The following is a 16,247-nucleotide window of genomic DNA, read 5'->3' on the forward strand; positions in this document are numbered from 1 at the left end:
CTGGCACAGTAAATATTGGGGTCATTCGAAAAGGAATTCACTTGGCCTAAGAGATATGGGGTTTCTCCACCCTTGGAGTATATGTCATGGGATTAACTATAGACTCTGTTCAGGTTCATTTACTCTCCCGGTGGTGCTTTCGTGGTGTTTGGAAAACTTGTCCTGGGTGATAAAATCGACCCCAAGTTTTATATTTCTTTTGTTATTGTTATTTTGGAGCCACACTCAGCAGTGCTTATGGGTTATTTCAGGCTTTGTGGTCAGGAATCACTCCTGCAATCTTGGGGGCATATAGGATGCTGGGGCTCTAACCCAGGTTGGCCATGCGCAAGGCAAAAGCCTGAACCATTGTACAATTACTCTATCCCCAGTATTATATTTCTTATATATAAATTATGAATCTACATTTGTAACATATACTGGCATTTTGCATAAATAACTAAAATGTAGGAACTGTAAAACCCTGCTTTTGTTCATTTGTCATTGTATAGTTAAATAGTTTCCTATGATATTTCATGTTACTTTTGAAAAAGAAACTATGGAACCATGAGTTGTGTCATGACATTTAAATCTAATCCAGAGTGCTGATACTGTAAAAACCAGGAGCCCTGGAGCTCATTAGTAATGAAAATTAATAGATTCTTTCTCCTTTTAGCTTTTCATAATGCTTATCTTTTCAGTTTGTTTGACAGCCTTTGTAATTAGTAGTGGAGAGATTGTACAGTGGTTAAGAAACTGACCTTGGGGGCCGGGCGGTGGCGCTAAAGGTAAGGTGCCTGCCTTGCCTGCGCTAGCCTTGAACGGACCGCGGTTCGATCCCCCGGTGTCCCATATGGTCCCCCAAACCAGGAGCGACTTCTGAGCTCATAGCCAGGAGTAACCCCTGAGTGTTACCGGGTGTGGCCCAAAAACCAAAAAAAAAAAAAAAAAAAAAAAAGAAACTGACCTTGATGCCGCCAACCTGGCACCATATATGGTTCGCCAAGCACCGTCAGGTGAACCCTAAGTACAGAGCCATGAGTAACCCCTGAGCATTGCCAGATGTGGACCAAACCCCTCCCCCTAAGTAAAGTAGTTTGTTAAGCTGTATTATAATACTAATACTGCTAGCTTCATACTTTTACTATTGTTCCTAGTATTCTTTACATATAAACTCATTTAAATCTCAGTCACGCTCTGTGTAATATTCACATTTTACAAATTATGTCATCAAGGTACTGAGAATTCATGTGCTTTAGCCAAGATTACATATAAATAGGAGTGGGGCCTGGTTCCTTTTTATTTTTATTTATTTTTTGATTGGCTTTGAGGTTTATATCAGATGATACTCAAGATTTACTCTTGGGGCCGGGCGGTGGCGCTGGAGGTAAGGTGCCTGCCTTGCCTGTGCTAGCCTAGGACGGACCGCGGTTCGATCCCCCGGCATCCTATATGGTCCCCCAAGAAGCCAGGAGCAACTTCTGAGTGCATAGCCAGGATTAACCCCTGAGCGTCACAGGGTGTGGCCCAAAAACCAAAAAAAAAAAAAAAAAGATTTACTCTTGGCTCCATACTCTGGACTCCCTCTTTCACTCCTCATCAGGTTTGGGGGACTATAGGTGCTGCTAAGGATTAGCATTGTGTTGGCTGCTTGCAAAGCAAGTACCTTACCTGCTGTACTGTCTCTCTGTTCCATGATCTGGATTCTGAGTTTTGGTCCAATGCTTATACATATGCTTATGCTCAGGGTACTTTGGATATAATTCAATGGTAGAGTGCAATCTTTACAGACATAAGATTCAGGTTCAACTTCTGGTATAATACATAAATATAAAAATTGCTCGGCCTTTTTGGGGCATTTAGGTTGCTTCCACTTTTACTTTTTGTTTTGTTTTTGGGCCACACCCAGCAGTGCTCAGAGGTTACTCCTGGCTGTGTGCTCAGAAATAGCTCCTGGCAGGCATGGGGGACCATATGGGACACCGGGATTCGAACCAACCACCTTTGGTCCTGGATTAGCTGCTTGCAAGGCAAATGCCGCTGTGCTATCTCTCCGGGCCCCTCCACTTTTACTTTTTATATTTTATGCTGATACAAATATCATCCTTGTGTTGAACTTTTTGCACATTGAGGATGTGCCTTTGGGACTGATTTATAGTAGATTCTGATTGTTTCTTGTTTAAGGAGGAAATAATAGGCAATTGTCTGTGGTATTGATACTTATTTATGTTAGTCACTCATTTGATTATAGAGATGAATACATAGTGTATTCTTTGTCAGCAAGCTTGAAAGAGTTGAATTGTCATGTTTCTTTTTGTGAAATTCATATCTTTTTAGTTTTTAACTATTTAGCCTTTTAGTCATGGTGTGTATTGTTTGAGCTGAGTTCTGTCCTCTTTTCTGTTAGTTTTCCAAAAAAGTTGTTTCTTTTATTTTTTGTGGGGGAAGGTCGCACCCTGCAGTGCTCAGGGCATTCTCTTGACTTTGTACTCTAAGGTCACTCCTGGCAAGCTCAGGGGACCATATGAAGTGCTGGGAATCAAACCTACTTCAACCACATGCAAGGCAAAACTATTTCTCAATCCTATTGCTACATTATCAAGTTAATTTTTTGTGGCCTCTAAGAGGCTTGTTGATACAACTTTTGAGGTAATTGAGGACAGGCAATTTAATAAAACATTTTATTTTACAGATATACAATCTCCTGATGCTGAATATGTTGATTTGCTTCTTAATCCTGAGCGATACACAGGTTACAAGGGACCTGATGCATGGAAGATATGGAATGTTATCTATGAGGAAAATTGTTTTAAGTAAGTTGGTCTCTTAGAAATTCTTGGAAATTGTAAATGCCTAATAAACAAACATAAGCACAATGTTTTAAAAGTGTCAATCAGAAGCTGGAGAAAGTACAGGAAGGTACTTTCTCTAATAATAATAATAATAAATAAGCAGTTTATTTATTTCTTTTGGTTTTGGGGCCACACCCAGCGATGCTCAGGGGTTACTCCTGGCTGTCTGCTCAGAAATAGCTCCTGGTAGGCACGGGGGACCATATGGGACACCAGGATTCAAACCAACCACCTTTGGTCCTGATCGGCTGCTTGCAAGGCAGACGTTGCTGTGCTATCTCTCCAGGCCCATAAGCAGTTTATTTTGCATGAATCTAACCTGTGTTGATCATAGGCACTGGATACAGTCCACCAAGCCCTACCTGAGACAGAGTCTAGAATAAGCCCTGAGCATAGCCAGGTGTAGCCCCCAAACTCAGCACCCAAAAGAAAAATGATAAATTAGTGCTGGGGAGATATCTCAACAGAACTCCAGGTTAATTCTGGCACCATATTGTCCTCCTGAACACCGTCAGGAGTGCCCCGGAGCATCACTGGGTGTGAACCCCAAAACAATAGCAACAAAAAATTAAGTATAATCCAAATTTACTTTGTGAAAGGAAGTATTTGAACTTAAAAATTGTTCACTGGGGCTGGAGAGATAACATGGAGGTAAGGCGTTTGCCTTGCCTACAGGACAGTGGTTCAAATCCTGGTATCCCATATGGTCCCCTGAGCTTGCCAGGAGCAATTTCTGAGCGTAGAGCCAGGAGCAACTGAGAGTTGCCGAGTGTGACCCAAAAACCAAAACAACAACAACAACAACAACAAAACCTGTTCACTAATCTAATTCCTCTCTAGGTAATATGTAAACATGAGTTTCAATAAATATTTTTTTCTTCTTTAAAAGACAGAAGAGCCAGAAATAGGTCAATGGGCAATAGATACTTTGCATGGAGGAGCCCAGGTTTGATACTTGGTACCACATGGTCCTGCAAGCACCACTAGAAGCTGATCCTGAGCACAGAACCAGGAGTAGTCCCCAAATACTGTTGCTGTGGCTCTAAAATGAAAAAAAAAAAAAAAAAGTAAAAGCCAATTAATAAATGTAAGAATAGTATCTGACTTTTGTCAGATATTATACACATTAATAGGTGTTTGTTGAGTAGATTGTAGAATCTTTTTTTTTTACAGGTGACATAATCTAGAGGAGGTGGTTTTGTTTATATTTCAGTGACCTGTAATTAGTAGCAAAAGAAAGATCATTGCGCGAGCGTGTGTGTGTGTGTGTGTGTGTGTGTGTGTGTGTGTGTGTGTGTGTGTGTGTGTGTGTGTGTGTGTGTGTGTTTTGGTTTTTGGGCCACACCCAGTGGCACTCAGGCTTTACTCCTGTCTCTGCACTCAGAAATTGCCGCTGGCAGGATCGGGGAACCATATGGGATGCTGGAATTCAAACAGCTGTCTGTCCTGTGTTGGCCGCCTATAAGGCAAATGCCCTTGCCACTGTGCTATCGTTCCAGCCCCAGATTTAATGTTCTTTAGCCTGTGGACCCACACCTGTCCTGCCTACTGCCTATGATGAGCAGTGAGAGCAGAGGCTGTACACCAGTTACTTTCAATATTTCTTCACTGGTGTGTGTGTGTGTTTTGTTTAGAGACTGGAGGGAATTTTGGAAAGGTTTTTGGGAGTTCTACCTTTGGGGATAATACAATTCTTATTTATAATTTAAACTTGAGTGATCAGTTTTGGTTTCTGGGTCACACCCGGCAGTGCTCAGGGGTTACTCCTGGCTCCAAGCTCAGAAATCACTCCTGGCAGGCACAGGGGACCATATGGGATGCCAGGATTTGAACCAATGACCTTTTGCATGAAAGGCAAATGCCTTACCTCCATGCTATTTCTCTGGCCCCAAAGCTTTTGTTTTTTTCTTTTAAATTTTAGTTTAGATAGTGAAGATTGGGACTGGAGAGATAGCATGAAGGTAAGGCATTTGCCTTTCATGCAGAAGGTCGATGGTTCGAATCCCGGCATCCCATATGGTCCCCTGAGCCTGCCAGGAGCAATTTCTGAGCATAGAGCCAGAAGTAGCCCCTGAGAGCCACCAGGTGTAACCCAAACACCGAAAAAAAAAAAAAAAAAAAGAAAGTGAAGATTATCTTCACTATTGATTCCTATTATGTGTTTAATTTTATATTTGGACTGTTTAGTTTACTTGCCCACTTTACGGATTTATTTTTTTTTTTCCTTTTTTCTTCTTGGGTTTTGGGCCATGCCCATTGATTTACTCCTGGATCTCTGCTCAGGGATCACTCTTAGCAGTGTTCAGGGCACAAAATGGGGTTCCTGGAATTAACCCAGGTTTGTTGTGAATAAGGCAAGTACCTTACCTATTGCACACTCTCTCTCTGGCCCTGAAGTTTTTCTTTTCTTCCATTCTTTTCCCTTCCTCTCCTTTCCCCTTTCCTCCCCCCCCTTTCTCTGTTTTCTTTCTTTTTTGGGCTAACCCTGGCTAGTTTATTCCTGGCTTTGTGCTCGAGGGTTAACTACTAGTGGGCTCAAGGACCATATGGGGTGCTGGGGGATTAAACCTGGGCTGGCAGCATGCAAGACAAACACTCTACCCTCTATATTATTTGTCCAGCCCCTAAAGGTTGCTTTTTAAGATGAACTAAAATAGAGCCAATTAAAGAACTTACTAGTATTATGGCTAGTTTATATCACAGTTTTTATATATTATCTAAAACAGAGCCAGTAGGAGTCATTAATTGAAAATATTAAATATAGGGAGGGGCCGGAGAGATAACACCGAGGTAGGGCTCTTGTCTTGCTTGTGGAAAGGCGGTGGTTCGAATCCCAGCATCCCATATGGTCTCCCGAGCCTGCCAGGAGAGATTTCTGAGTGTAGAGCCAGGAGTAACCCCCCCCCCCCACAATGAAACAAAACTGTTGGGGGGTAAAAAAAAAAGAAAATATTAAAATATAGTATATTAAAATATAGCAAAATATTAAAATATATTCTGTTTTCAGGACTTCTCAAGATATACAAATTTTTAAAATCCAAACAAATTTCAAAACAATTACTATAGTTTATTGATCACATTAATTGATATTTATTTTGAAATTAAAAGGTATGTTAGTGATATGTTAAGATTTTTTCTTATTAAAAATGCATTTTATTTGAATCATAGCATATTTGATTACCATGGGGCAAATTAATATACTTAATTGTACATTAAAAATGTGTAAGTAGAGAACAGAGCACTGCTGAGAGTGATTCCTGAGTGCAGAATCAAAGGTAAGCCCCTGAGCATAGCAGTGTGTGTCCCTATTATACCAAAAAAATAAAAAACAAAAGCAAATGCAAAACAAAAAAGTAAACTAAATAGAACTAAATAAACTAAATAGAAAATTAATAAACTAAATAAATTAATAAACTAAATTAATAAATAGAAAATTAATAAACTAAATAGAAAACTAAATAAACTAAATAGAACTAAATAAACTAAATAGAAAATAACCCCCCATTATTTTTTTCTCCTATTTTATTTTAATGCTTGTGCTAGATATTGATTTTTTTTTCTTGTTTGTCTTTCAATTAGGAGTGAACTTTATGCTATAAATGGACACACATGTATGGGTATATAGTATATACAAACTATTAGTGATTCTGAGAGAGGAGCTTAACTGAACAGTTTTCCTTCCTTTGTTTGCAGAAGTGATAATGTTATGACTTTCTGGTAGCTCCCAAGGGAAAAGATTAGGATCTACTATCACCAAAACAATTAACAGACACTTTCTCTTAAAGCTATTAGAGAACATGAAATTTTATCATCTCCATAAAACATTTAGGTTTTGGATTTTATGATTAAGAAACCCACTGAGATAATTATTTTCAATTAACAGTAACATGATTGCTAATATCTTTTATTTTATACTTTTATTCTTGGTTTCTAGGCCACAGACAATTAAAAGACCTTTAAATCCTTTGGCTTCTGCTCAAGGTGAGTTATTAAATTGTATGCTTCATCAATTATCAGTTAGTAAACTTTGCTTAGAAGGTAGCAAAGGGCCAATAAGGGTTGGCTAAAGCATTTGGGATCTGATTTTCCTGTTTCCATAGAAGTGTTTCCTCACTCTTGAAGATGCAGTCCTATTTAAAAGGGTTTAAAATATTTACATATCAAAGGGAGTTTATTTATTTTTGTTTTGGGCCACATCCAGTTGTGTTTAAGATTAACTCCTGGTTCTGTGTTTAGGGAGTCACTCCTGACCAGGCTCTATGGGTTACTAGAGATTGAATCTAGATTAGATGTGTGCAAGGATGGCGCCCTACTTGAGTATTTTTATAACAAAGTACATGAGATTAAACTATCTTAGGTGGAAGATTTGGTTACATATATATATATATACATATATTTATTTTTTATTGGTTTTTTTTGGGGGGGAGGCACACATGGTGATACTCAGGGATTTACTCCTGGCTATGCACTCAGAAATTATGCACTCAGAAATCGCTTCTGGCTTGGGGGACCATATGGGATGCCGGGGATCGAACCGAGGTTCATACTGGATCAGCCGTGTGCAAGGCGAATGCCCTACCACTGTGCTATCGCTCCGCCCTCTGGTTATATATTTATTATCTGCATTTTTGCATAAGACTGTTCTCTTTTAGGTTTTTACTCCTTTCCTAATTCACTGGTCTCCAAAGTGAGCAATACTGCCCCCTTGGGGAAGCCAAAATGGTGGCCCGGATAGCTACAACCTCCGGTAGACATTTTATTTGCTTAATTAAAGAAGGTAGATTTTCAGGGGTGCACTGAGTGATTTGAAAAAATTTTGTTGAAAAGGGAAATTTGGGAGTTTCTGTACTAGTTATGAATATCAAAAAACTCCAAATCGTCCTTCAAACTGGCAATTGTTGCATACATTGGGAGCCTGATGTCAAATGCATGTATATCTATTTTCCTCATGGGTATTTTTTATTTTCTACTGAGACTCAATTTTTCTTTTTTACCATTCCTTCAAAAATTTACCCAGTTTTCTAACTGGAAGTAATCTCTCCTTATAAAGTATATCACATTAACATGAGGTTTTCCTTTTTGATTTTTATTTTTCTGTCTAGATCATGGTTTTACCATTATTCTTATAATTTGGACATGTGGGCAGGTTTTATTATATTAAAATATAACTAGGTTTATCTTTTAACAAGATAACAAGATACCTTAATACAAAGTATTAAGTACTGTGTTAACCATGTATTAAGGTAATGTGTTCACAGTGGTGTTGCCATATGGTTCTTAGTGTACAGTCATCTCACCCATCACCCACAGACTGGCCAATACACTACCCTTCCCCCCAAGGCCCTATGTCACATTTTGTTTATATTGGTTTATATATGGGTTTATATAACCCATATTAGATGGAATCCTTTATTCTATAAATCCTTTTTTTCTATAAATGATAAGTAAAAATTGCACTTCTTATTTAATGGGCTTATGAACAAATGCATTAAGAATTTCTTTGAACAAATGATTACCCAGGTATAAAGTTAAAATTCACAAATTCTGCATTGTCTCTAGTAGGCAGTTTGCTTATTTGTTCATTAGTTTTGGGATCACATCCTGTGGTGGTCAGGGGCTACTTGTAGCTCAATTATTAGGCTCACTCTCAAGGGTGTTTAGGATATCATAGGTGCTAGGGTGGAACTTGGCCTTCTGGATATAAAGTATGTACTTCAACATATTGAACTATCTATCTCTTTTGTCCTTGCACTTATTTGTTTGTTTGTTTGCGTCTCATACTTGGAATGAGTTCACACTTCTTTCATGTTCTCTCCTTGTAGAGTTGGGTACCATGCAATGCCAGGGGAAAACTTGGGGCTTTCACATGCAAAACTTGTGCTCCAGCCCTTTGAGACATCTTGCCAGCAACTGATAGTTTGTTAAATAAATCATTTCAATTTCAGTGTATTATTGCAGACACTGTATCTATATGTGTTCTTTGAACTTGTACTTACTGGTAAAATCTTTAATGCATTTTTTTTCTTTTGAGTTTTGGGTCATACTTGGTCACACTCTGTGCTCAGAAATCGCTTCTGGAAGGCACAGGGGACCATATGGGAGGCCGGGATTCGAACCACCGTCCTTCTGCATGAAAGGCAAATGCCTTACCTCCATGCTATCTCTCTGGTCCCTCTTAGATGCTTTTTTTTTTTTTTTTTTTTTTTTTTTGGTTTTTGGGTCACACCCGGCGGTGCTCAGGGGTTACTCCTAGCTGTCTGCTCAGAAATAGCTCCTGGCAGGCACGGGGGACCATATGGGACACCGGGATTCGAACCAACCACCTTTGGTCCTGGATCGGCTGCTTGCAAGGAAAACGCCGCTGTGCTATCTCTCCGGGCCTCTTTGATGCATTTTTAACAAATTATTTTTAAAATTTATTTGAAGAACTACTGTGTCATAAAATATAATTTTTCCTATTAAGCAACATTGTGTCCTTCTCTGTGTTGGCTGAAAAATCTTGAGTTGATTACAATGAAGTTGATTACAATGAAGTACAGCTGGTCAGGTACTTGCCTGGCATACAGCCAGCTCAAGTTTGATCCCTGGCACCACGTATGGTACCTTGAAGACTGCTAGGTGTGATTCCTGAGCACAGTGCCCCATCTGGTATGTCTTAAAATCAAATGGGGTGGAAGAAGTAATAACTTCTTTAGGGGTGGGGAGATAGCTCAAGTGGCTTACTGAACACATGATTGGCATGTAGGAGACTCAGATTCAATCCTTCATCACTATATGATTCCTCAGCATGAGGTCATGGAAGTACCCACTTTTCATCCCTCCCCTTCAAGCACAGAACTGGGAATAGCCCCTGAGCTATATACCCTGAGCTAGATATATCCTTCCTTTCAAATAAAAAATAGAACTAACAATTTTATTTTTATACATTTATTTTTTATTAAGTCACTATGAGATCCAAAGTTAAAAAGTTGGTTCATGGTTGAGTTACATTCGTAAAATGTTTGAGCATCCATCCATTCGCTAGCGTCCACTTCTCTCTGTCAGTGTTCCTTGTTTCCCTCCTGTGCCTCCAGCCTGCCTCTTTGGAAGACAGTTTTCTTTTTTTTTCTTTCTTTTTCTCCAGTTAAGAATTTAGTTTATAATATTGTTACTGAAGGGGTATCATGCATATCACTTTATCTCCTTTCAGCACCTAGTTTTTGTTCTGAGTGATCATTTCATACTATCATTATCATTGTGGTTCCTTCTCTGTTTTAACGACCCTTTCTCCATATGGCAAGCTTCCTACTAAGGACTTTGTCTTGCTGATCTTTGAGAAATAGTGATTTTAAACCAGAATTTGGGGCTTATTTATCATATATTGTAAATTAGTAGAAGCTATTAATAGAATATAGTGAAATTCTGAGACAAGAAGTGACCTTTACTCTAAACTTATGTTATGATCTTGTAAATTATTTAATTAATCCTCAATTACATGGACAATAGATATATTAAATAATACTCGAACAATACATGAGAAATTTAAATGTTTGTTATTAGAGACTTGGTTAAATGGTTCATGGTATATTCACATGGAATACAGTTATTAAAATGTGGTTAAAATTCATATTCAGAAAAGAAAAAATAACATTCATATTCATTTGTATTAAGGTGTCAAGGAGCAAGCATTTTATGGCTTATTAAAATATAATATGTAAGGGCATGAAAGGTAGATCAAAGGACTGGAGTATGTGGAACTTTTGGCTTTGATTTTTGTACTACGTGGTTCTCTGAGCACCACAGGGAATATCCTGAACACTATGTCAGGAATAGCAATAACACCCCCACCCCAACACTGCCAGGTATGGTTCCCCAAAACATAGTATCTAATTGCCTATACTATTAAAGGAACTTTTGCCATCATGCATGTGGTATTTATCTTTGGAAAGAAAGATGTCTAGATGATACTTTTGTGTGTTATTGGTTTTGTGGTACTCAGGCTACTGCCTGCTCTGTTTGGGAAATCATATAGTGCCAGGGCCTCCTGTAACTTCCATGCAATGAGACATTTAATCAGGGATGGATAACACTGTATCTATGGCCCACTAAGGCCAATGAAATTCTATACACTGGCCCTGCTGCACCTAAGCTTCTCATAAGCTGCCTGCTATCCTTCTGCCTGGATTGTGTGACCCATAAATGATATAAATATCCAAATGATCCTTGGCAGAAAATAGATTCCCCATCACAACTTAATCAAACAGTGGAAGTCCTAAATAAAAGTGGGCAAAATTCAGAGAGGAAATGAGCAGCTGCACATTACATGTTGTGTTGTGCATAAATTGAACCTAACAACACAGTTTTTGAAGTATTCCTCTGGCAAATTTTGTAAGTTTCAAAACAATAACACAAATCTTGAACTGTTTTTTACCATTAGAATCAATTAATGTGGAGGAAAATTCTCTTACCCAAGTTGCACAAAGTCCATAATATGTGAGTTTTATGGCAGGTGATGAATTTTTCTTCTATTTTCAACTCACATTTCATTCTGTGGAAGATGAAAAATGCTTGTTAACTGTATTCAGGTGTATTTCCTGTCCCATTCCAGAGCATTTCATAAGTGTGAGCTTCTTCCTACCAAATTTGCTTATGTTCATAAACTGATGGGCTAACTGTAATAACTATTAAAAAGTCTTCTTTTCTTTTATGGAACTATAACATTTTAAAGGCATTTATAATGATAAGCATTTATGTTCTTTTTTTTTTTTCAGGAAAACGCAAAGGTAAGGCTCATTTTTTTTTTTAAAACAGTTTATTGATTGATTGATTGATTGATTTTGGGGCAGCAGCCAGCGATGCTCAGGGGTTACTCCTGGTTCTGTGCTCAGAAATTGCTCCTGGCAAGCTCGGGGGACCATATGGAATGCAGGAATTGAACCGGGTGTGTATCAGGTCTGCTGCATTCAAGGCAAATACCCTACCACTGTGCTATCTTTCTGGCCCCTAGGCTCATTTCCTTATCATTGATGGCATACGAATTTGCTCTGCATGTACCTATTTATTTTGGGGGGACCTTTTATTTTATTTTATATTTCTGTACATTGTCTAATGCCCTATCTAATGTTCTCTAATGAGCAGCAATATTTTTTATTGCTTTCTGGAATATTTTGAAGGTGAAAAGCCTAGGTCAGGAGAAAAGGACTATGCTGGCTGGCTCACTGAGGTAGTGGGGAATGCCTGCCTCTCCACTGAGAGTTCCCCTTTTACAGCTTCAGCAGGAAGTGAAGCCCCACACAGAATAGGTTCACTCTTACTTGAGAGCCTGTCAGGACAGGCTTATTGGGTCTACTGTGTCTTGTTTAGGAAACCTCTGGTCATTATCAGAGTGCCGTGCTATGTGAAGGTGCCATTGCAACGCACTTCATTAATTGTATGCTAAACATTTGAATATATAACTATAGCTATACCTTTTCCATCTTTTGTATTTTGACTTTGGGCCACACTCAGTGATGCTGGGGTGAGAGGAATCATATGTGGTAGTAGAGCATAGAAACAGGGTCTGCCACATGCAAAGCAACCACTTTAACCTTTGTATTTTCTTTGTACCCCAGATTTTAACATATTCTTGTTTGCTTTATGTGTGAGATTGAAATGATTTTTGTTATTCATAAACTAAATGCTTAACAATATGAAAATACTACAATGTTGAAGCCTCCCAGATAATAATAACATGCCAAGCATGTTGCCTACCCAGGTCTGATTCACAGCTCCATATGAACCCTCCCCTTCTACCCTGCACACTCCAGTGCATCTCTTGATCCACTGGATTATGGCCCTGGATTATCTCCAGGTAGGGAGAGTATCCCTGGCAGTTTGGGGTCAAGCAGCATCACATCCTTGGACCCTTGTATTGAACTACTAATCTGGTTGGCCAAGAATTGTTAATGGGGCCCTTTGGCCTCTATTGCACTGCTTGGGAGGACACTTCCTACTCCCCCAATAGACTACATAGTACTGAGCTTAGTTTAACAAGACAAAATTGCTAAAATATGAATTATCACTGTCCTCTCAGTAACAATTCTATCTCCTGTTTGTTTGTTTTTTTTAATTTGACTTTTGGAGTCATACATAGTGGTACTCAGGACTTCTGACTCTGCTCAGGGATCACTACTGGCAAGACCATTAGGATGCTGATAATAGAACCAGGGTTGACTTTGTGCAAGGCATCTACCCTCCTCATTGTACCACTACTCCAGCCCCCAAGTCTGTCTTCTGCACATTATTTTATGGCTTTAAAAATATTCTAAACAATAGAATCTCAAAATTGAAAACATTGCTATTTTATTACACTTTAAAATCACATTAACAATAACTGCCAAATAAAAAGCTGAATTAGTACTGTTTGGTAAGTAACTTCTTTAGAAGTTGATGCTTCATATTTTAATATTTGTGTTGATCTATTTTAAATTCTGATTCAGCTTATTCTACTTTAAATGTTCCAGATTCTATGTTATATTCTAGTTATATTAGAGGAGGTTGTTTCAGATTTTCCATACTATTAGAAGAACTCAACCTTCTCCAATTACCAGAGAATAGATATTTAGTTTATGAAGACTCTACAGAAACATTTTGAGCATATTTGTTAAATATGCATTTGATCAAACAGGATTGTCCTTGATAGTTGACATAGTAGTTGATATCTAACTTGATCAGAGTCATGCCAAATTGAGAATGGCTACTTTAGACTGACAAAATAAGCTGAACATTTCCTTGAAAGTTCTGCCACAGACACTCCTAGTCACCCCAGTTCATAGCCCACTAGGAATTCCCATTAACTGGTAATGGTAATGGCTAGTACTGCACTTTAATACTTGTTTGGGCAATTTACAAACCTATTTTTCTTTCCAAAAATCCTAAGAGATATACTTGTCATCATTTTATAGACTATGAAAATGAGAGGTTTAGCTACATAACAAATTTGGATAATTTGTCAGTAGCAGTGTTGAGTCAGACCATGCTTGGCAGTTCATGCATGTAGTTATTGCCTCTTACTACTCCTCTGCTTACATTTTTATACTTACTATTATTTGTATATGTATGATCTTATAATAGCAAAATTACATTTTCTTATAGTGTTAGTTTCCTAGCCTCTTTCTTTATGATCTCAGTCTGCTCTAATAAAATGCCATGGCTAGGGTAGTTTAAACAAAATACATTATTTTCTCACAAGGCTAGACCCTGAGAGGTTAATGGTGCCAGCCAGTTTGGGTTCTGACGAGACCTCTCTTTAAAAGCTCTTATAGAACACTGGTTTTCTTGCTCTGTTCTCACACTGAGAGAAACAACTCTGAACTCTTCCACTTAAAATACAAATCTCAAACTTGGTCTCCCTCACGCTCATCTCATCTAATCTAGTTTCCTCCCAAAAGCTCAAAATCATCACAGGGAGGTTAAGATTTTAACATAGGAATTTTAGGGAAGGCAAAAAACAGTTATGTATATAGAGCAGTCTAGAAATGAACTTACTGGTACTTAATTTTAAGTTCTTTATATATATTTATATATATTGCTTTTTGTCATTGGAAGGCTATGATAATTTAAACCCTGTTCAATCAATGCTTTCATTAATTTTACCTGATCCAAATATTTATCAGCATTAAATATTTTATTTTAACCTTTACTGTTAAAGTGTTTGTTTTAATTTTCATTATTTACTAGTGAAATTGAAAAAATATATCTGTTATCACATGTGTCTTTTCTTTTTGTTGTTGTTGCTGTTGTTTTTTTTGGCCACACCCGGCGATGCTCAGGGGTTACTCCTGGATATCTGCTCAGAAATAGCTCCTGGCAGGCACGGGGGACCATATGGGACACCGGGATTCGAACCAACCACCTTTGGTCCTGGATCGGCTGTTTGCAAGGCAAACGCCGCTGTGCTGTCTCTCCGGGCCCCACAAGTGTCTTTTCATTTTGAAGATTCTATTTATCATTTTTATTAAGTACGCTCTCATTCAGCTTACAAGATTTTTTGTGTGTATTTAGAATATAATATAATTATTATTTTTGTGACATACATACAGTTTAACCAGTTCTTTATTTGCATTTTCTTTGTTTATAATGTTTGTTTATGAGTATACATTGGGTTTGTATATAGCATATTAATTATTTTATTTTGATTAATTTTATTTTTGTGTGTATGTGAGCCACACCTAGCAGTGTTCCAGGGTTATGACTGACTCTGCCCTCAGAAATTACTTTTGGCAGGCTCAGAACCATATGAAATACCAGGGATTGAACCTGGGTGGACTGCATGTAAGGCAAACACCCTACCTGTTATGCTGTTGCTCCAGCCTCCTGATTAATTTTATTCATATTTTGAGTATTGCAGAAATAATTCTAGTCAAAAAGAAATATATGGTGTGTTTGCCATCTGCAATAAATGCATACATGAAACTTTCAATGTATCATTTCTTTTTTTTTTTGGTTTTTGGGCCACACCCGGTGACGCTCAGGGGTTACTCCTGGCTATGCGCTCAGAAGTCGCTCCTGGCGGGGGATCGAACCGCGGTCTGTCTTAGGCTAGCGCTGGCAAGGCAGACACCTTACCTCTAGCGCCACCGCCCGGCCCCTCAATGTATTATTTCACATAAATGTTTTCATGTTCTGTCTTCTAATGCTGTAATTTTTATTTTTATTTTTTTATTTTTTTATTTTTTTTGGTTTTTGGGTCACACCCGGCAGCGTCCAGGGGTTACTCCTGGCTTCATGCTCAGAAATCACTCCTGGCAGGCTCGGGGGACCATATGGGACGCCGGGATTAGAACCGATGACCTTCTGCATGAAAGGCAAACGCCTTACCCTCCATGCTATCTCTCTGGCCCCGTCATTTTTATGTTTTACATGATTCTATTATGATACTATGATAACTGCTCATATAATGTTATCTCATACAAACTTAGGCAAAATAAACATTTTGATTATTTCAGGACTTTGCTTTATTTGTTTTTAGGGAATTCCCAGTGCTCAGGAGCTACTCCTGCTTTTGTATTCAGTGAATCATGGGCATTAGGAATTAACCAGATTTTGTAATATTTACTTGAATTGCCATTTTAAAATAGAATAAATAGGGGCCGGGCGGTGGCGCTAAAGGTAAGGTGCGCCTGCCTTGCCTGCGGTAGCCTTGGACGGACCGCGGTTCGATCCCCCGGTGTCCCATATGGTCCCCCAAGCCAGGAGCAACTTCTGAGCGCATAGCCAGGAGTAACCCCTGAGCGTTACCGGGTGTGGCCCAAAAACCAAAAAAAAAAAAAAAAAATAGAATACATAGAACAAAATAATATTACATACAAATAGTATAGATGATACAGTTCTAATACTTCTTCATAGGTTATGTTTACCTTTCTAATTAAAAACATACATTGCAGGGCCAGAGTGATA

The 16,247-nt window shown here is 38.4% G+C and overlaps 1 protein-coding gene across 1 annotated transcript in view; it reads left to right on the forward strand.

Moving 5' to 3' along the window:
• The window catches only part of ERO1A (endoplasmic reticulum oxidoreductase 1 alpha), a 62,556-nt gene that overhangs the window by 32,605 nt on the left and 13,704 nt on the right, over window positions 1-16,247 (forward strand). The window contains exons 7-9 of the mRNA XM_049767666.1: window positions 2,672-2,792; window positions 6,766-6,812; window positions 7,567-7,578. Coding sequence (XP_049623623.1) covers window positions 2,672-2,792; window positions 6,766-6,812; window positions 7,567-7,578 — 180 coding nt within the window. The remainder of the gene's footprint in view (window positions 1-2,671; window positions 2,793-6,765; window positions 6,813-7,566; window positions 7,579-16,247) is intronic.

Source organism: Suncus etruscus, chromosome 2 (assembly GCF_024139225.1).
Source record: "Suncus etruscus isolate mSunEtr1 chromosome 2, mSunEtr1.pri.cur, whole genome shotgun sequence".
NCBI lineage: Eukaryota > Metazoa > Chordata > Mammalia > Eulipotyphla > Soricidae > Suncus > Suncus etruscus.